This window comes from Ovis canadensis, chromosome 9 (assembly GCF_042477335.2).
Source record: "Ovis canadensis isolate MfBH-ARS-UI-01 breed Bighorn chromosome 9, ARS-UI_OviCan_v2, whole genome shotgun sequence".
Lineage (NCBI taxonomy): Eukaryota > Metazoa > Chordata > Mammalia > Artiodactyla > Bovidae > Ovis > Ovis canadensis.
Genome location: NC_091253.1, coordinates 29,632,194 through 29,652,770, shown reverse-complemented (window position 1 = coordinate 29,652,770; position 20,577 = coordinate 29,632,194). Strand labels below are relative to the sequence as shown.

General features: G+C 43.0%; 1 protein-coding gene across 1 annotated transcript in view; it reads left to right on the top strand.

The window, feature by feature from the left end:
- Positions 1–20,577, top strand: part of KHDRBS3 (KH RNA binding domain containing, signal transduction associated 3) — a 153,594-nt gene that overhangs the window by 95,360 nt on the left and 37,657 nt on the right. Inside the window, exons 5-6 of the mRNA XM_069600936.1 lie at positions 1,463–1,602; positions 16,314–16,509. Of these exons, the coding sequence (XP_069457037.1) occupies positions 1,463–1,602; positions 16,314–16,509 (336 nt within the window). The remainder of the gene's footprint in view (positions 1–1,462; positions 1,603–16,313; positions 16,510–20,577) is intronic.

Here is a 20,577-nt window from a genome sequence, read left to right as displayed (position 1 = left end):
AGAGCTGTTGCGTCTGTATTCCTGAGAACACTCTTTTGCAGATTTCTTGCAATGTCTTTGGTTTTGGTATCGGGGTAACGATACTTACTTCATAGAATCAGTGAGGAGATGTCTCCTCCTTTTTAGTTTCTGGAAGTTTGTGAAGGGTCACATAAATTCTTTTTTACCTGTTTGTAGAGTTCTCCAGTGAAGCCCCACAGACTTAGGCTTTTCTTGGCAGGACTTTAAAAAAATTTTTTAGTACTAATTTAGTGTTTTTACTTGTTACTAACTGTTCGTATTTTCTATTTCTTCTCCGTCAGTTTTGATGGTTTGTGTCTTTCTTGGAATTTGTCTGTGTCATCTAAGTTATCTAACTTGTGGGCACACAGTTGTTCATAGCATTTTCAAAATATAAACCTGAATATGCAGCTCCCTTTCTTAAACAATTTTTAGTACCATAATTTCCAGACATTTGATGTTATATTTAAAATGACTTAAATCTGTGCTTGATTTGGTTTCTGCTTTCCTTTCCACTTTGAAGACCACTCCTCCACTCCAGACTGTCTCTTGTAGTTTAGCCATATAGCACTTCTTTCAGTTCCCTGGACACACTTTTACTCTGGATTTTAAAATATACTTTTCCCTCTGTCTAGAATACTTTGCAGCATCCCTTCTAGTAACTGGTTCACTCACCCTTAGATGATATTTCTTGTAGAGAATCTACTCTTAACTGTCCATGGTTGAGTTAGATGGCCTTCCTTTTTGATCATATAGACCTGAACTTTCTTTTGATTGTAAAACAGACCACACTTGTATTTATTACATGTCTTTCTTGACAATTATTGAATGGAGTTGGCGATATTATTAAGGAAAGGAAAGAAATCAAGGATAACTCCCAAAGTTTCTGAGTTGAATATTTTGAAACTAATGTAAGAGCAGGTTTTCAAGAATAAGATGATGTGTTCAGTTTTGGAAATGCCGAATTTTGCAACTTGAACAATATCCAAATGAATACGTACAAAGAGAGTGTGTGCGTGCCCTTCTTAGTTTTGGTAAAGCTGCCGTGTTGCCTCTTTGTCTTCCTCCTTTCTCCTGTCAGACTGAGTCCTTGGCTGTAGGAACCATGCGTGCTCCCCTGGGTTTTGTTAGCTGGCACATCATTTATGCTTAGTAACTACAAGTTGACTGAGTTGTAAATAGTAATGCCCATATATCAGTTACATGATATTTTAATTTTATTATAAATATTTCACTTGGAAAGTATGCCCGAGAGAAGGAGTTATGGCTGACCATAGAAAATTTTAGTTTAGGGGAAAAATACCGTTCGGTTTTTCTCTTTACAATGATTCATTCATATATTTTCATTTCAACAGACTCAAATCTTATTTTATCTTTTTAAACTATTTTTCATACACTTTTTCTATTAAAAATTGTTTGCTTCTTGTCCTAAATGCTTTGCTCTCTTTCGTCTTTTGTGTAGGACTATAATGATGAAATCAGGCAGGCACAGCTCCAGGAATTAACATATTTGAATGGTGGTTCCGAAAATGCCGATGTCCCAGTGGTTCGAGGGAAACCTACCTTACGTACAAGAGGTGTACCAACCCCAGCAATAACCAGGTAGGTGTGATTAATTGACTTGCCTTGTTGTTGTTAGAATGGGGTGTCATGGCAACAGTTTTCCTGTTTTCTTTATTAACAGGTAAGCAGGTCTATCAGTGTGTTGGTACAAAGTCTGTGGGAATGCTTTCAGGCAATATGGTATCATATTAAGAGTATTCATTTGGACTGCAGTATTCTTGGGCTTCACTGGTGGCAGGAGACATGGGTTCAATCCCTGGATCAGGAAGATCCCCGGATGGAGGAAATGGCAGCCCGCTGCAGTGGAAAAAATCCCATGAACATAGGAAAAATTGGAAAACATAGAAACATTGGAAAATTCCCATGAACATAGGAACCTGGCGGGCTAAAGTCTGTGGGGTCACGAAGAGTCAGACACAATTGAGCATGCACATTCCTGGGCTTAAATATGACCTGTGCCACTTACTAGCTAATGAATGATGTTTATTTAATCACTCTCATTTTATTAATCCCTTAATTCTTTAAAATGTAAGCGATAGCTTTGATGCACAAATGGACATCGTGGAAGCTTGTGCTTCCTTTTGAGTGCAGATGGTATCAAGCTAGTTCTGTGCCACACCTCCAGTGGTGAGCAGTGTCAGGTACCAGGTAAATGTCCCCATGCCTGTTCTCTTTTTATTTCATGTAGCTGCTCTGTGGTATCTGATACTCCGCATCTCATCCTCATGACCCTTTTAAACATGAAAAATGTTTTAATGAATTATAAGTCCGTTGTAGCAAACTGTAGATAGAGATATCACTCTTGAACCTATTTGAGAATTATTTTTAATTTTTTAATTTTTGACCTCGAAAGAACCCAGTGGAAATTAGTCACGCAGATTTTTTTTTTTTGCTAGTGACTACATGTATTTTTTCAGGTAGATTTGCATAAAATAATTTTAAATAGGCTTATTCCATATAACCAAGTGCATTTGGAGGAATAACAAGTCAGTTCCCCTGGAAGGGGGGGTGTTGCGGATCAGCACACTGTCAGAACAGTTACAGACAGGTGTTATTGCAGTGTAAAATAAACACAGACCTGGGCATGGCACCAGGTGGGTTTTCTCTATAAAACAGGCTAATAATAATAGGATTGCTGCAGATGATTTAATGAAATAATTTATGTAGCTGTTCAGTAAATGGTAAATCTCTTTCATTTCCATTTCTCCTGTTAAATAATTTACTTGAAATCATAAAAATTACATCTTTGGTATATTAGTTTCCTGTGGCTGTTGCAGTCAATTACTACCAATTTGGTGGCTTTAAGCAATAAAAATTGGTCACAGCTCTGGAGGCTAGATGTCTACAGTCAGCTAAAGGAGGCCACAGACTGAGTGTTGACAGCTCTCCCCCTGGAGGTGGTAGCAAGAATCCTTTTCTGGACCCTTCCAGCTTCTGGGCCTGTGGGGAGTCCTCACCTTAAGGCCATATCTGCTCTCTCTCCTTCCCCTTGTCTTGCTCAGCGCCGTTGGCCTGCCTCCTGATGGGGAGCGCGTGCCTGTATTTAGAGCCCACCTGGAGTGCACACTCGCCAAGGCCCATTTTACCCCTTGGATGGAGAGCACAGAGCACAGGCAGGGCCTAGCTTTAGAGGGTGCTCTGTCCCCAGATCAGACCTCTCATTGTACTGTCTGGCCGTCATGTTTTCAGTTACATAGAAAATGTTACCTTATGAACAGGCAGGAAGGCAGAAACTTTCTGTTTGGGGAGTGTAATGTCTAGAGAAACCCCTCCATCTACCCAGATGAAAAAAATATATATTCTTGATGACAACATATGCGTTGCTTACCGTTTTAAGCTTTTCCATTGCCTTGGTGGCTGATATTCTTGGATAGAATTGCTGTTCAGTTCACAGGTCAGAGCCCGTGGTTTAGTGTACGGAGTCATGGCTGGCTGTGCTGACTGAGCCCCTTCATGAGGGTGCTTCTGGATGCCGCTTTCTCCCTCCGTGTGACTCCATGGCACCACGTCTTCCAGACACTCTTGTTAAACAGGATTAAATTCATGTTCCTCTAAGAGGCATGCAGTGCCCTTCTGTACTGTTCTTAAGACCTGTCTCCCGATTGGTCTCTACTCATTGCTTTGCCGTGTTTCCTGTGTGTAGCACCTAGCCCCACCACTGGGTGGACCTGTGTGCTCCCTGCCTCCAGACCTTTGTTCACATTGTTCCTGCACCTGCAGTCTTCTCTCCACCGCTCACCTGTTGAAATCCTACTTGTCTGTGCACCCCAACTTACTTCAACAAGCACTCACAGTGCGCCCACTGCTGACAGTACTTCCTGAGCATATGACAGAGCTTGACTAGGTTAAGCCTCACCAACAGCCCTGTGAGGCGGGTGCTGTTCTGCTCGTCACCACGTCACGGATGAGGACAGCGGGCAGGGAACCTGGGGGGAGTGTGGGCAGTCTGGTTCTGGAAACCTGCCTCTCCCTCTCTTTGAGCCTCCCCTTCAGTTTTCATTCAGAATCTTGTTTTTTTCTTCTACCCAGTCTTCCCTTGCCATTTTTCCATAGAAATTTCCTTCTGTCACTTTTGTTATATTTTAATTACAGCACAATTAATGCAAACTACGATGAGAAATTTGTATTTTTACTACTTTTCCTCATCAGATCATATGGTAACTTGCTGTAAGTTAATATTCATCTGACAGAATAAAAGTTAATTGATACAGAAAGTATTAGGGTAGAAAATTGCAAAAATCCTAAGAGTGAGATTGATTAATACACAAGAAGGTACATGTTATTTTGTAAGGTTGGCAAAATTGGTTTTCAGATTATGCTTTGTCCTTTCTAGTGGCCAAAGCTGAGGAGAATATAGTTATAGAATTCATGATGTCTAAATGTCTCAAAACAGTCACAAAAAGAAAGACAGATGTGCTTACTGCATCCTCACACTTTAGTCCTGGGACTGTTGGAAGCTCCTTGCTGGATCTTCACCACACCCAACCCCTTGGAAGTCATTTTAATTTTTGCTCTAAAATTATCCATAAATCTGCTTTGCTTTGATCCCCTTTCTCGTTCTCCATTCCAGCCAGATTGGTCTCCTTTCTGTTCCTCAAATAGGCCAGCCCAGTCTCTCTCCATGTCCCTGGCCTTCCTTTCTCCTCCCCGGAAGGCCTGTCTGCAGTCACCTGCCCACCCCTTAGCACCTTGCTGTCAGCACACCCAGGCACCTTTCCGAGAAGCCTTTGCCGTCTCCTTGTTTGAAAGGGCCACCCTGTAGCCCAGAAGCCAGTCCACACACCCTTCTTGGTTATGTAACAGCATTTATCAAACTGAATTTACCTTTCTGACTTGTTCACATTTTCATTGGTGACTCCTTGCTGCTGCTACTGCTAAGTCCTTAGTATAATGTAAAACCTTAAAGGAGCTTGTGTCTCTAATACATGGCATATAGGACTCAGGAAATAAATGTTGAGTGAATTCAGTACATTTGCAAATTCCTTAGACTCTTCTGATGAAGTGTTGACATTTACAGTATTATTTGTGTAGTTCTTGTCTGCCACGTGACTGATTTACTGTGGGAGTCGCCTGTTGCGACTGGTCACACGGATGGCACCACTGGGGAATGTCTCAGTGGAGCAGGTCTTTCCTGGAATCTTCTTGCATGTTCCCCACTGTTCTCATTTTAGGATACATTTCTGCTAAAAGATGTAAATGATCTAAAATTAAATCCCACCATAGGGAGGAATCCGTACTTTAGTACCTTTTCATTCAGTTTCAAATGAGAGGACTAAACTTACTCCTTTCTTACTAGGAGATAAGCAAGTTGCTTTTTTTCCAGTCTACCCTGTACCGACTGTGACACGTCACTTCAGTCCTTGCAAGGACCCCAGCAGAGACGTGTCAGGGAAATTAGGATTGACGCCACTCCAGGCAAACTTTTGTTTAGTTTTATGTTTTTCTCCACAGGGTTTCTACCCCTTGTTTTGCTGCTGGCTGGATATTCTGGGCGAGACAGAGCTGAGCCCTCAGGGATGCTCCCTTCCTTCCGCTCTGCAGAACTTTTCCACTCTGCAGAACTTCTCCACTGGCCTTGTCTCTGACCCCTCTGGCTCTTCCCCCGAGTAGCAGCAGGCAGTGCTCTCTCCTTGCATTTGGTACCAGAGACAGCAGGGGAAAAAAGTGAATACAGCCTATCTCTCTAGGTAGTAAATACACATTCTCCAGTGTTGGGTGCTACATGTGGTGGGTTTGTTTCAACTTAGGACATGAGGCTGACCTTATCAACTCAAGACCTTTTATCAAATGGGGGAAATTTCAGCTATGGTTTCTTCACATATTTTGCCTTCCCCTTCTCTCTTCTCTTCTTGGATGGCAGTCTCAGGTTAGCTCTTCTGACTGCACTTGCCAGCCTTTGTGCCTAGTGCAGGACCCTGCAGCACACTCGCAGGCTGCCGTAAAGAGTTCAAACTGTCTTGGGGCCACAGCAGAGATCTGCAGCTTCTAGACTCTGTGAACTGTCAGCGTATGGTGATCATTTGTCGTCTTAACATTAGATCATGCCCCAGTGATATTAATGATATTGTGTTTTTATACGGCTAGCACCTCAGTAGCTGCTGATAAATTCTAGCCACAGTCGCGTTGACTAGTGGGCACCACGTAACTTCTCAACCATGGGATCAGACAGGATGTGGTCACCCTAATTTTTGCATCAACACTAACCTTCATGTGGTACCTATTCTCTTTTTAAAATGGATTATGAATAATATCATAGATGCTGGAGATTGTTTTAATGACAGAAAATGATATATTTTTCTCCACAGTAGGTTAAGTTATGAGAAATGTTATCGGGAAAACTGAATAGTTAATATATGGGCCATAAATATTTCACCAGCATATGATATGATTTACATTAATCTAGCAATCTATATTAAAAAGTCCTTTTTTATTATTAAGGAGAGGTTGGAAATAGGAAAAAATGATCTATTTCTTTTTCTACTAAATTATAAGTTTCCAATTGGAAAAAAACCCCGTTAATTTGGGATGGTATATAAATTGTTTGATTCCCTCCTGGATTTGCCTTCTGAGGACCTTGTACCACCTGACCTGTCAGAACTGTTTCACCCCTTCCTTCCAACTGTGTCTACTGTCTGTGCCCTTGAAGCCCAGGCAGTGATCAGGACACACGTGCTCCTTGCTGCAGGCAGAGGCTGGAGGACTTTCCCTGGAAATGAGCTTCTCTGCTTATCTTGCTGTAAGCCCAGAACTATCCCTGTGTCCTCAACACACACTGCCTTTCCTCCCTCGTGCTCTCTGAGCTACTACAGCCATACTGGAGTTGATTAAGGAGAGATGGAAGAAAAGCCTGTGGTTTCTTTTCAAACCGCCTTAGTAGGTTTGGGGACGACACTAACTGAGGCAAATAACATGGCAAACAATGAGAAAACTTGCAACTAGAATTGTCTTGTAAATGCCAGCCTGGAATGGAGCACGGTTCTCCTGGTCACAGCACCAGAGCACCCTGGCTCTTCAAAAGTTTAATCAGTTTTTTTCCTCTTTGAACGTGAAGTCAGTTTCTGGTGTTAGGTCATTTAATGTCACACGTTTCCTGAGCTCTTTCTGTGACAGGAAGTGAAGTTACGCAGATGGTGACCGAGTCATTGTCCGGCCGTTCAGGGAGCATAAGAGGAAAGTCAGAGGAGTGAGTAGTGTGGCAGACTGGCTGAAAAGAGGACGAGGGGTATGAGGAAGAGTGGAGTGAAACTGAAGTGAAAATGGGGAGCATGAGCCCCGACCCACGCAGGAGAGGGAAGTCATCCTGCACAGAGGGGCCAGGGCTTGAACATAGGGAGAGTGGCGCCTTATGCCTGGAATTGGAGCGTGGCTACAGGAGGAGAATCAGAGTCACCCAGGCCCCTCCTAGTGGGTGGTCTCAGGGGACTTCCCTCACTAAGCCTAGTTTCTTCATCAGTGAAATGGGGACAGAACATTGAGCACACAGTAATCCAAATCCTACTTAATTTTTTTTTAACTGTCTCATTGACGCTTCAGTTCAGTTCAGTCGCTCAGTCGTGTCTGACTCTGCGACCCCATGAGTCGCAGCACGCCAGGCCTCCCTGTCCATCACCGTCTCCCGGAGTTCACTCAGATTCACGTCCATCAAGTCCGTGATGCCATCCAGCCATCTCATCCTGGGTCGTCCCCTTCTCCTCCTGCCCCCAATCCCTCCCAGCATCAGAGTCTTTTCCAATGAGTCAGCTCTTCCCATGAGGTAGCCAAAGTACTGGAGCTTCAGCTTTAGCATCATTCCTTCCAAAGAAATCCCAGGGCTGATCTCCTTCAGAATGGACTGGTTGGATCTCCTTGCTGTCCAAGGGACTCTCAAGAGTCTTCTCCAACACCACAGTTCAAAAGCATCAATTCTTCGGCAATCAGCCTTCTTCACAGTCCAACTCTCACATCCATACATGACCACTGGAAAAACCATAGCCTTGACTAGACGGACCTTAGTCAGCAAAGTAATGTCTCTGCTTTTGAATATACTATCTGGGTTGGTTATAACTTCTCTTCCAAGGAGTAAGTGTCTTTTAATTTCATGGCTGCAGTTACCATCTGCAGTGATTTTGGAGCCCCCAAAAATAAAGTCTGACACTGTTTCCACTGTTCCCCATTTCCCATGAAGTGATGGGACTGGATGCCATGATCTTCATTTTCTGAATGTTGAACTTTCAGCCAACTTTTTCACTCTCCTCTTTCACTTTCATCAAGAGGCTTTTTAGCTCCTCTTCACTTTCTGCCATAAGGGTAGTGTCATCTGCATATCTGAGGTTATTGAGATTTCTCCCGGCAATCTTGATTCCAGCTTGTGTTTCTTCCAGTCCAGCGTTTCTCATGATGTACTCTGCATAGAAGTTAAATAAGCAGGGTGACAATATACAGCCTTGACGTACTCCTTTTCCTATTTGGAACCAGTCTGTTGTTCCATGACCCGTTCTAACTGTTGCTTCCTGACCTGCATACAGATTTCTCAAGAGGCAGGTTAGGTGGTCTGGTATTCTCGTCTCTCTCAGAATTTTCTACAGTTTGTTGTGATCCACACAGTCAAAGGCTTTGGCATAGTCAATAAAGCAGAAATAGATGTTTTTCTGGAACTCTCTTGCTTTTTCCATGATCCAGCGGATGTTGGCAATTTGATCTCTGGTTCCTCTGCCTTTTCTAAAACCAGCTTGAACATCAGGGAGTTCACAGTTCACGTATTGCTGAAGCCTGGCTTGGAAAATTTTGAGCATTACTTTACTAGCGTGTGAGATGAGTGCAATTGTGCAGTAGTTTGAGCATTCTTTGGCATTGCCTTTCTTTGGGATTGGAATGAAAACTGACCTTTTCGAGTCCTGTGGCCACTGCTGAGTCTTCCAAATTTGCTGGCATATTGAGTGCAGCACTTTCACAGCATCATCTTTCAGGATTTGAAAGAGCTCAACTGGAATTCCATCACCTCCACTAGCTTTGTTCGTAGTCAATCTTTCTAAGGCCCACTTGACTTCACATTCTAAGATGTCTGGCTCTAGATTAGTGATCACATCATCATGATTATCTGGGTCATGACGATCTTTTTTGTACAGTTCTACCGTGTATTCTTGCCATCTCTTTTTTATATCTTCTGCTTCTGTTAGGTCCGTACCATTTCTGTCCTTTATCGAGCCCATCTTTGCATGAAATGTTCCCTTGGTATCTCTAATTTTCTTGAAGAGATCTCTAGTCTTTCCCATTCTGTTGTTTTCCTCCATTTCTTTGCATTGATCGCTGAAGAAGGCTTTCTTATCTCTTCTTGCTATTCTTTGGAACTCTGCATTCAGATGCTTATATCTTTCCTTTTCTCCTTTGCTTTTCGCCTCTCTTCTTTTCACAGCTATTTGTAAGGCCTCCCCAGACGGCCATTTTGCTTTTTTGCATTTCTTTTCCATGGTATGGTCTGCATCCCTGTCTCCTGTACAATGTCATGAACCTCATTCCATAGTTCATCAGGCACTCTATCTATCAAATCTAGGCCCTTAAATCTATTTCTCACTTCCACTGTATAATCATAGGGGATTTGATTTTGGTCATACCTGAATGGTCTAGCGGTTTTCCCTATTTTCTTCAATTTGAGTCTGAATTTGGTAATGAGTTCCTAATCTGAGCCGCAGTCAGCTCCTGGTCTTGTTTTTGTTGACTGTATAGAGCTTCTCCATCTTTGGCTGCAAAGAATATAATCAATCTGATTTCGGTGTTGACCATCTGGTGATGTCCATGTGTAGAGTCTTCTCTTGTGTTGTTAGAAGAGGGTGTTTGCTATGACCAGTGCATTTTCTTGGCAAAACTCTATTAGTCTTTGCCCTGCTTCATCTCGCATTCCAAGGCCAAATATGCCTGTTACTCCAGGTGTTTCTTAACTTCCTACTTTTGCATTCCAGTCCCCTATAATGAAAAGGACATCTTTTTTGGGTGTTAGTTCTAAAAGGTCTTGTAGATCTTCATAAAACCGTTCAACTTCAGTTTCTTCAGCATTACTGGTTGGGGCATAGACTTGGATAACTGTGATATTGAATGGTTTGCCTTGGAGACAAACAGAGATCATTCTGTCGTTTTTGAGATTGCATCCATTGAAGCTTAGACTATGGCATAATTTCTTTTCTGATTACTCAGAATGACCCCTCACTAAAAATTGAAGTCCTGTAGCACAGATACTTCTTACAGTTTCTCCTCCATCATCAGTTGAGCAGGAGAGTTTTCTTGTCCCTATATGGTCAAGCTGGGTCCACAGATTATTGTGTATGTATGCAGAGAGCATGTCCTAAGGATCACTAACTTACTGAGCTCACGGGCAGGATGTGGGGCTCATGCCACCATTGTTTCATAATTTGAGGACATGTCTCATGTTTTTGTTGCATGGTTTTGTTGCTCAGCAAGCCTGCTTAGTTTTGTGGTTAAGCAAACCTGTTTTATTGGGAAATCATCAACTTACACGAGTCTCCCATATTTTTTCTATGGATACTTACAATCACCTAGTGGGATTAACTGTTTAATCCCTTGTTTTGTCCCTTCACTCTGTCCCTATCAGATGAATCACAGAGGAAAGAAGAGAGATAGCCAGCAGGTTTCATAACAGGTCTATAACCTCTGGGTCCAAGCCACACACAACAGCACTTGAGAGCTTGCTGGACATATAGCCTCAGTGCCAGCCTAGACCTCCTGATGTTGACGCTGCCCTGAGACCAGGCCCGGGTGCTGTGGGTGCTGAAGTAAAGTGTGAGAGGAGAAGCAGGGCCAGCCCCACGTGTCAGGATCTGCAGAGGTGCTCCGGGGGAGAGCTGCCCCAGTCCTCTCTTCAGAACGTCAGTCTCCCTCGCCCTGATGGTTTCTTATGTTTAGTCTGAGGGATTGAGACCTTAGGCTGCATTTACCTTTCCCTTCTGTCTGGCCTCATTCCCTTCTCAACCTCTAGCAAGAAAAAAAAAATCTCAATGATTATACTTGACTCTTAGAAGCACACACCATCAGAGATGAAGAAAAGCTGTCACATGTGTCAGGGATTCTGTGGGAAAGTAAAGCACCACTCAGGTCATTACTACATCAAGGCTGATCCCCGGATGGATCTCAGGGAGGGCTTTTCTTACTGTGACACTGGCTAGACCTTGACTATATCCACAGGCCCCTGCTATGGTCAGCTATAGGCCCTTCTCTTCCTGAGGCTCGGGCCTCACCCAGCTAATAATGCTGGAGCTGGCTTGAGCTAATTCACCAAATTCATTGTTTTTTTCTGTGCTTTTGCTTCTCATAAAATATATAGACAAAAGCCAAACACCGTGATATACGTTTATACCCTTATTCTACCGCACTGCATTACTGCTGCTAAATGTACAGAAGGTACATAAACATGCTACTGTCGAACGTGTAAGATAGACCTAGTGCAAGCTGTACCTTCTGCCGTCTCTCTCTCCTCACTCTTTGGTCATCAGCCAGAAGGACAGCATTAAGGACAGAGCCCACATAGTGATCGCCACTTACTGAGCGCCTGTTTTCGCTTGGGCACTTGATATAGTTGTAATCCTCACAACTATTCCACGAGAGCTGGATCTTATTTACTGGATCAGTGGATGGGAAACCCAGGCTCAGCAACCCAGTGATGACAGGACTAGATCTGAGTATTGAGGCTGAGTGTGTTGGAACCCAAAGCATGGGCTTTTCCATCATATCCTAAAACCTCTTCAGTTCAGCTCAGTTCAGTCGCTCAGTCGTGTCCGACTCTTTGCAACCCTGTGAATCGCAGCACGCCAGGCCTCCCTGTCCATCATCAACTCCCAGAGTTCACTCAGACTCGCGTCCATTGAGTCAGTGATGCCATTCAGCCATCTCATCCTCGGTCGTCCCCTTCTCCTCCTGCCCCCAATCCCTCCCAGCATCAAAGTTTTTCCAGTGAGTCAACTCTTCGCATGAGGTGGCCAAAGTACTGGAGTTTCAGCTTTAGCATCATTCCTTCCAAAGAAATCCCAGGGCTGATCTCCTTCAGAATGGACTGGTTGGATCTCCTTGCAGTCCAAGGGACTCTCAAGAGTCTTCTCCAACACCACAGTTCAAAAACATCAATTCTTCAGCGCTCAGCCTTCTTCACAGTCCAACTTTCACATCCATACATGACTACTGGAAAAACCATAGCCTTGACTAGACGGACCTGAGTCGGCAAAGTAATGTCTCTGCTTTTGAATATACTAACATATACACTAAATAATTAGTTCCTAATGGATCAATAACTTTTTGTATTCATTCAAAGCACAGTTCCCATGGAAAAAACTTGTTTTGATTATTTTCATATCTGACCTGCAAAACCAGAAATCAAGATCACTGTGCTGAAAAATGCAAACACACAGAAGCATTACAGTCACACGCATTTGCCAGCTTAAGAAACCGTGTACTCAGATGGGTTACGTTTCTGCTTTTCCATTATCCCTGTTCTGAGCAGTGCAGCACCCAGTCCTATCTATTTGAAGCAACTTTTCAAGTAAAAAATAAACGAGTTCCTATTGATTATCATTTTAAATCGCATCTCACAGACACATTTTCTGCTCTCACCCCATGTTGTCAATCCTGCCGATTAGCTCTGCCCTGAGTTTGATCTGCAGCGCTGGGTGAGCGTGCACGGCAGTGAGTGGGAAGTGCATGCTGGCCGTGCCTCCATCATGACTTCCCTCGCCAAGAGCCTCATGCAGCACTAAGGCTGTTCTGCTTCACACCCTTCCTGTGGGGTTTCAGACTCTTAGAGACGAATCTTCAAAGTGTCTTTTGTAGATAAGGGTCCCGAGCTACATGCATCAAATGACTCGTCTGAAACTCTGTAACGGGTTCTTTAGTGTGATTCCTATACCCAGTGGGCACATAACCTGATAGTGTCAATGCTGATGGGAAAGAATTATGAGGTTCTTAAATATAAATTTATGTTTTCAATTTAAAAGACTTGGATTTATACAGTCAAAAATATTGAGTATTTTGTGATTGATATAGTGCCTTGGATGACAGGGATGGGATATGAGATAAAGAAGCAGGAGCCTTAATTAGTTTGCTTATACAAGGAATGACTGACATAACACAGATGAGTCAGGTGTACCAGAAGTAGAAACTATTCTCTAATTACATTGAAGAGTTTTTTAGATATATAATGGAGATAAAAAGATGAGTAAGACTAAAGATATGATGTCTGTCAATACAGTTCAGAGACATTGAAATCTGTTTAAGCTGTTTTGAATAGGAAATGTGCTAAATACTGTGTGTGACCTGTGCCATTTTTCCTTCCCCGTAACACCAAGAAAAGAGTTCTCACAGTTGAGGAAACTGTCCTGGGAAGTTCGGACCCTTGATGAGTTTGAATGTTAACTGGAGGGCAGAGTTAAATAACCACAGTCAGGAATCGCATTCAGATCTGAATCCAGCATCCTCATTCTTGACCACCAATTTTACTGCACCAATCTTTATGGCCTAGTATTTAAATATGTATATGTGTGTGTGTGTGTGTGTGTGTGTGTGTGTGTGTGTGTGTATGTATATATATATATATATATATATATATATATATCTTACAGTGCTTGAAAAATAGATAACACAAGTTCCTTAAGGTGAAAGTCATATATTTTGCTTTTTTTTTTTTAATGATTTTGACAGTTTTGAGGCATACAAATCAGGTTCTTTGTAAAATGTTCCTTGTTTGGGATTTGTCTAATATTTTTCAGATTATCCCAGACTTATTAGTTTGGGGAACAAAAACCACAGGGTTAATAGCTATTTTTATTATATCATATCGTGGAAATATACTATTTGCATGGCTTATCACTGTTACTTACTTAGCAGATTTTAGTTACTGGTTGCAGTTTACAGGAAAGCAGTTGACTTACGAACTTTGTATCCAAGACCGTGTTTCATGTGCTTATTAGTTCTGGTTTACTGTTTGCTTGTATGGTTGCTTTTTTTTATCTTGATCTGGTTGGTTCTTTGGAAACTTTTACAGAGAAATGATGTCACCTGCAAACAAAGTTTTGTTTCTTCCTCCACAATCTTGAAAGTTTTATTTCCTTTTTGTGCCTCATTGAGTTAGGTAGGACTTCTAGTACAATAGGAATGGTAAGGCTGGACATCCATGCCTTCTTCCTAATCTTAAGGGGAAGCATTCAGTCTCTCACCATTTGGTGTGTCATTAGTTATAGGTTTTTTGTAGATGTTCTTTTTTAACCTGAGTGAATGTATCTCCATTTGGTGAGATTTTTTTGATCATGAATGACCTTGTATTTCATTGAATGCTGCTTCTGCTTTATATGATCTTAAGATTTTTCTTCTTAAGCCTTCTTGGTGTGATGGATGGATCACATTGATTCTCCTCAATGTTGAAGCAACCTTCGATGAAAGTAACTCAGTTGTGTCCAGCTCTTTGAGAACCCATGGACTATACAATCCATGGAATTCTCCAGGCCAGAATACTGAATTGGGTAGCCATTCCCTTCTCCAGGGGATCTTCGCAACCCAGGGATTGAACCCAGGTCTTCTGCATTGCAGGCAGTTTCTTTACCAGCTGAGCTACCAGTTGAAGCAGGCTTGCATACTTGAAATAAATCTTAACTTTATTTTCAAGAATTTTTGTATCTTTGTTCATGGGAGATACCGATTTATAAGTTTTTATTTCCATTTTATAATATCTGTAATGTCTTTTGTTTCTCCTTGGACCACATATCTCTTCCTAAGGAGGTCAGAGACCACCTCGCCCAGTCCTGTCACCCCTCTCAGCCTCTCTGGTCTCCCAACACCTTGGCCAGTCGTGACTCCCACAGGTGGACTTAGGAAAAAAAGTCTTGGGAGACACCTCCTGTGATAGGTCCCCATGAGGGCTCAAGGCCAAGTTGGGGCCGGTCACTTCTGTCATCCCTGGTGGCTCAGGCCAGGCCCAGCCTGTAGTGCAGAAGTAATTTTCAGGAGGCATTTCCAAGGACCAGCCGCAGGGAATGTGTTGGGAGAAGTTCCTTCTGATTTTTCTTCCTGGTAGAGAATGTGGAAGACTGATATAATTTCTTCTCAATGTTTGATAGGTTTTGCCAGTGAATCCTATCAATTAAATTTCTTTAATAAACGTAAGATTACTTAATTCTCTTCTTGAGAGATTTGGTCATTTGTGTATTTCGAGGAATTAGTCCAGTTCATCTAAGTTAACAAATGTGTGGGCCTAGAGTTGTTCATAATCTTCCTGTTTTTATCTTTAATGTCCTTGAGGTCAGTAGTGTGACCCTCTCTTTCATTTCTGATATTGTTGTTTTTCCTTGTTTAGCCTGTCTAGAGGTTTATTCATTTTATTGATCCTTTCAAAGAGCCGGCTTTTGATTTCATTAATTTTCTCTGTTGTTTGTGGAATATGCATTTTCAGCTGTGTATTTACTATCCCAATCAAACTAAAGAAGAAGGAGAGAACTGATGTACAGGCAGCCATATCAGCTGCTCGGTTCTCCTTGTTTGCAGGACGTTATCCACAGGAGGTAGGCCTGGCTGGGCCTGTGTTTTCCAGTGGAGTCAAATATCTGTCTTCATTTCTTCATAGGCTTGCACACTTGCTCAGGTTTTAGCTGCCTCCTTCCTTCTCTTGACTTGAAGTCTCATATTTTATGTTAGAAATACATGAATATGTTGCATGCTACTTCAGAAAATATATGTTTATTTCACTTAAGAACTATGCTTTCCATCCTATCTAGTAGAAATGTTATTTGAGAAAGTCCATTTTATTCCCTCTCTCATGGAATCTGGTATGTATTTTGGTCCTGGGTTTGCCATCTGTGTGTTCTCAGACAGCCTTAAGATCCCTGTGGGGCTATGTTTTCTTGTCCACAGACGAGCCAGTAAGGCCCGAGTCAGAGTGTTGGAGTGAGGACTGGCTGAGACTCTGGTGGGGTGTGATGGTCCCAGGGGATGCAGCCTCCCCAGATGTCAGCTTCCTGTTCTGGGTCCCAAACAGAAACTGATGCTGGGGCTTCTTTGATGTTACCATGTTTATTTTCACTGGACTAGGTGCCTGAATGATTGAAGTTCCTTTCTTTAGGTAGATAATCTGTTCCTGACTTGCTTAGTTTTTTCTTTGCATATAGTATCCTTATTTCTCTTTACAGATTTATGGAACATTGACTTTCATGAGGTATTAGTACATGTGAACACTGGAATGCTGGAGAACACCGTGCAAATTGCTAATGTGACCCTCTTGCTTGCAGGGGCAGGGGAGGAGTCTCAGCCCGGCCGGTGGGAGTCGGGGTACCACGGGGGACGCCGGCTTCCAGGGGCGTCCTCTCCACCCGAGGGCCAGTGAGTCGCGGAAGAGGACTGCTCACTCCCAGAGCACGAGGAGTGCCCCCAACTGGGTACAGACCTCCACCGCCGCCCCCGACGCAGGAGACCTATGGAGACTATGTAAGTGAAGGTGCTCTGACAGTCTGTGATGCAGTACCAGGCGTGGTGGCCAGTATCCCTCACCCTGCTTAAACTGAGCTCTTTAGTATTTACTGAGTACTAAATAAGTACTTGGTATCAGAGACACAAAAAATGTGAAAGAAATAACCTCCTTTGTCAGATAACTATGAAGGTGAATTTTGGTGGTGGGGAAGCTCAAGATTAGGACCAAGGAGATGTGCTGTCAGGCCGTCACACAGGCGTGTGACATGGTGGTCAGCCACTACAGGGTGCCTCTGAGTGAATCAGTCATTTAAAAAAGAATTGCCTGCCTATAATGAGCTGTTTTTACCCTTAAGTGTTTCCTCTTAGACTCTGCTACTGAATATGGATTCCTAGTGGAAATTCTTTTTCAGTGAAGAAAATAAAAGTTCCTAGCTTTTTTAATTAATGCAAATCAGTTTTTCCATTTATCATTCAGTAATTCTTTGATATGGTCCACAGACTTACTTAACATAAGAGAAAGAAAATACATCCATGGAAAATGGGCAGCAGTGGGTGGGAGCAGTGGATTCTTTAACAAGAATATAGAACCCCTGGGATTCTTTCTGTGACTTTCTATTTTAACATAAAGGAGGAAAATAAGTACTGGATAGATATGTCATATTAGTCATGAAAGTATTAATATTAAAGGAAGAGTATATCAGCTGTTGTCAAAGAAAGGGAAGCAGTGCCAGTTCTGCAGTGCCCAAAGCACTAGGTTTTCACGTTTCCCTTAATGGAGGTCTCCTGCTTGGAGCTCAGCACCTCTTTGCACAGTTTCTGGAAGTCTGACGTAATCCCTGGGCCACAGACAACTTCTTCTGTGTCATCTGCAGCCACTGGAAAGACCTGAGCCCTTGTCCTGGTCATCCTGAACTTCTGGTAGTTCCTTAAGTGTGCTGAGTCCTCTTAGGCTTCCAGAGCTCTGCTCATGCAGCGGTCTCTGCCTCAAGAGCTCCTCTCCATCCTCTGAGCGTTTCCTGTCTGCCCTTGTAGACTCGAGTCAGCTGTTACTGGAGCCTACCTGCTAGGTGTCCCCATAGCCTCCTGGCTGGACTGGGTGCTGGGGGTCAGGGATGAGAGCTGTGCCCCCTCACACTCAGCAGAGAGGGCACACTGGGAGCTCAGTGAAGTATGTTTTACACATAAATCCCATATGGACAGTTTCACCACTTGGCTATTCAGCTGGGGAAGGACAGGTCTGTGTCTTGTCTCCGTGTTCCTTACAGTTGGACATGGTCCTGTTTACTAGTCTTCTTACCAAACTGGCAGTTGGGCCTCAGACTCATCCACAAGGGTTGAGTTTTGTGAGGGTGGCAGAGACTGTTGTGAAAGGAAGCAAATGTGAAATTCCTTTGAGGTAGCCTGGTGTCTTCTCTTTTCCACCTCAGCTTCCCTGGAATTCTCATAGGCTTGCTGCTGTAGACGTGCTGGGTGGTGTCTTCATCATCATCAGGCTGGTGTGTGGATCCTGGCCCTCCTGTGCCACAAACACGGGATGAGTCGGGAAAGGACTTAGCTTTGTTGGATTCACAATCTGCCTGTTTCAGAAAGACCTAGTGCCTTCTTTCCATACATTAATTCATCTTTCTACTCAACGAGATGGATCGAATTCCTATAGTGTGAACCAGGCACATGTGTTCTGTGTCTCAGTGTTTACTCTAGTGGGTCTTGAGATAAATACAAGTAGAAATTTCTTGAAAGATTAAAGTTTAGGGGAGCAAAAGGAAGAGAAATTCAAGGCACTTGGTTTTCTAAGCTTAACTCTGCCATTTATTAATAAATAATGGGAAAAGCACTAAAACAATTGATTTGCAAGATATCCTCTTAATAACCCCTATTCCCATCCGCTGCATCAGGGAGCGGATAGTGGCTTCCCCAGAGGAACCCGCATGTCCTTTCAGGAGCAGATGAGGGTGGAGGCTCTGAAGGAGGATGGAGCCTTCATCGGGTGAGCCCACACTCATGCCTGGCTCTCCCCAGACACTCAGTGTAATTCCCGAGGCTGCATTTCCCACCCAGGGCCTTCCTCATGCAGCCTGACCACAGTGTGGCCTTCAGAGAGCAAACGGCCACATTGGCGGTCCTGAATATAGTTGGCCATTGGGCTTAACCTTTTGAGATTCTAAAGGTTACTCACACTGGCTGCTTAGCTTTGCAGCATGGAAAGGGGAAAAGTACTGTTTTTGTTTGTTTGTTTGCTTGCTTATTTCTAGGATTTTCGATCAGGTGGGTATACTACAGAATATCCAACTTAGAAAAGCTGGATTCTGTAACCTCCCAAGTGGTTTCATTCTTGTGACAAGTGGGAAAGTTGAAAGTGGTCTCCTTAGAATATACTAAAATAATTACTCCATTGATGGAATAATAATAAATTAGACTCTAAATCCCATGAGAGTAGAGCCCCCCCGCTACACACACACCCCGTTCACACCTTTGTATTTTCAGTTCAATTTAGTCACTCAGTCTTGACTGAGTCACTCTTTGCGACCCCATGGACTGTAGCATACCAGGCTTCCCTGAACTTCACTGTCTTCCAGAGCTTGCTCAGACTCATGCTCATCGAGTCAGTGATGCCATCCAACCATCTCATCCTCTGTTGTCCCCTTCTCCTCCCGCCTTCAATCTTTCCTTGCATCAGGGTCTTTTCCAGGGAGTCCATTCTTCACATTAGGTGGCCAAAGTATTGGAGTTTTAGCTTCAGCATCAGAATATCATTTATATTCTCAGCACCTAGTATGATGGCCAGCACATAGTTAGTCCTTAATTAATATCAATATTCTCCAGACTGAGTTTTTTTAATTGCCAGCTGTGGAGGACCCACCCCGAACTCCTCCTGTGTGCTATGTTGATTTTCATCACTTAGCAGTTTATATCTAACTTGTTAACAGCATTGTGCAGTCTTCACTTAGTATACGTCTGTTTCTCAGACAACAGTAGGCTTTTCAGGAAAAGCACCATGTATCTTCGCCAGTCTGTAGTCTCACTGGCACACTGTAAGCTCTTAGTGAGTGTTTACTGGACTAGACAGCCCTGCACAGAGACCTAGTAAGTTTTCCTAATGAAGGTTGCCCTTGATCTTTTCTAAGCCAGTTGCTTTAATCATCTCATGGGAAGAGTGTGATAGCTGGCATTTGGGAAAAGATCATCCCTGCATCATTCTCGTCTTCTAGGGTTAGGAGGGCAATTGCAGATTACAGAGGTGGAAGGCTGATTCTGTTTAACTCCTGAAAATCACAGAATCACGTATTATAAATCTGATCTGAGTATAAGAATGAGCTTTCAAGAAAGATGTAACATTTAATGAGAAACTGCTCTCCATGAGGTACCACTTACATGCTGTGCCATCTTGTTCACAGCCACTCAGTACTGTGGTCCTGTTGTGAGAACTTAAGGTGTGGGGAGTTGTGCCTTTCCCAAGTCACAGGGCGGAGAGAGGGCGCAGACGGGGATCCACGACTCAGGGCCTGTGTTCTGTCTTGAGCAGCCGGTGCTGGATGGAGACCAGGCTCTACGAGCTGGCAGGGTCAGGTCCGCTCATCTTTCAGGAAGGTGCTGCAGGCCCCGCACCCTGCTCCCCTCGGAGGTGCAGTGAGGGAGATCAGGTCACCTCTGTGGTCCCTTCTGTGTAATCATTCTCTGGTTATAAGCTGCCTTAAGTAGGGAAACGGAAACTGAAGACCATTAAGACAAATGGAATGGGGTTAGGACTTAAAAAATAATAATAAGGCATTACTATATGTATTGGCAAAAAAATTGAACCAGCCTTTTCACTTTAGGAATTTCTGAGCATCTGTATCTCTAAAACAGGCTTGTCATTCCTTTAGAACTCAAAAATGTAATTTTTAATGGTTTCCTTGAAATACATTTGTGGTAACAAATCTTCTTTTTGTATGGAACTTGCTGGTTATATCTAACCCATTTGGTTTATTTATTTTAATTTTCATTTAACATTTAGTATCTGAGGCCATTATTTCCAGAATAAAAGATGCAAAGATGTCCTACCAGTTGCCTATTTAAACAAAAAAGAGATGAAACCTGTTCTTT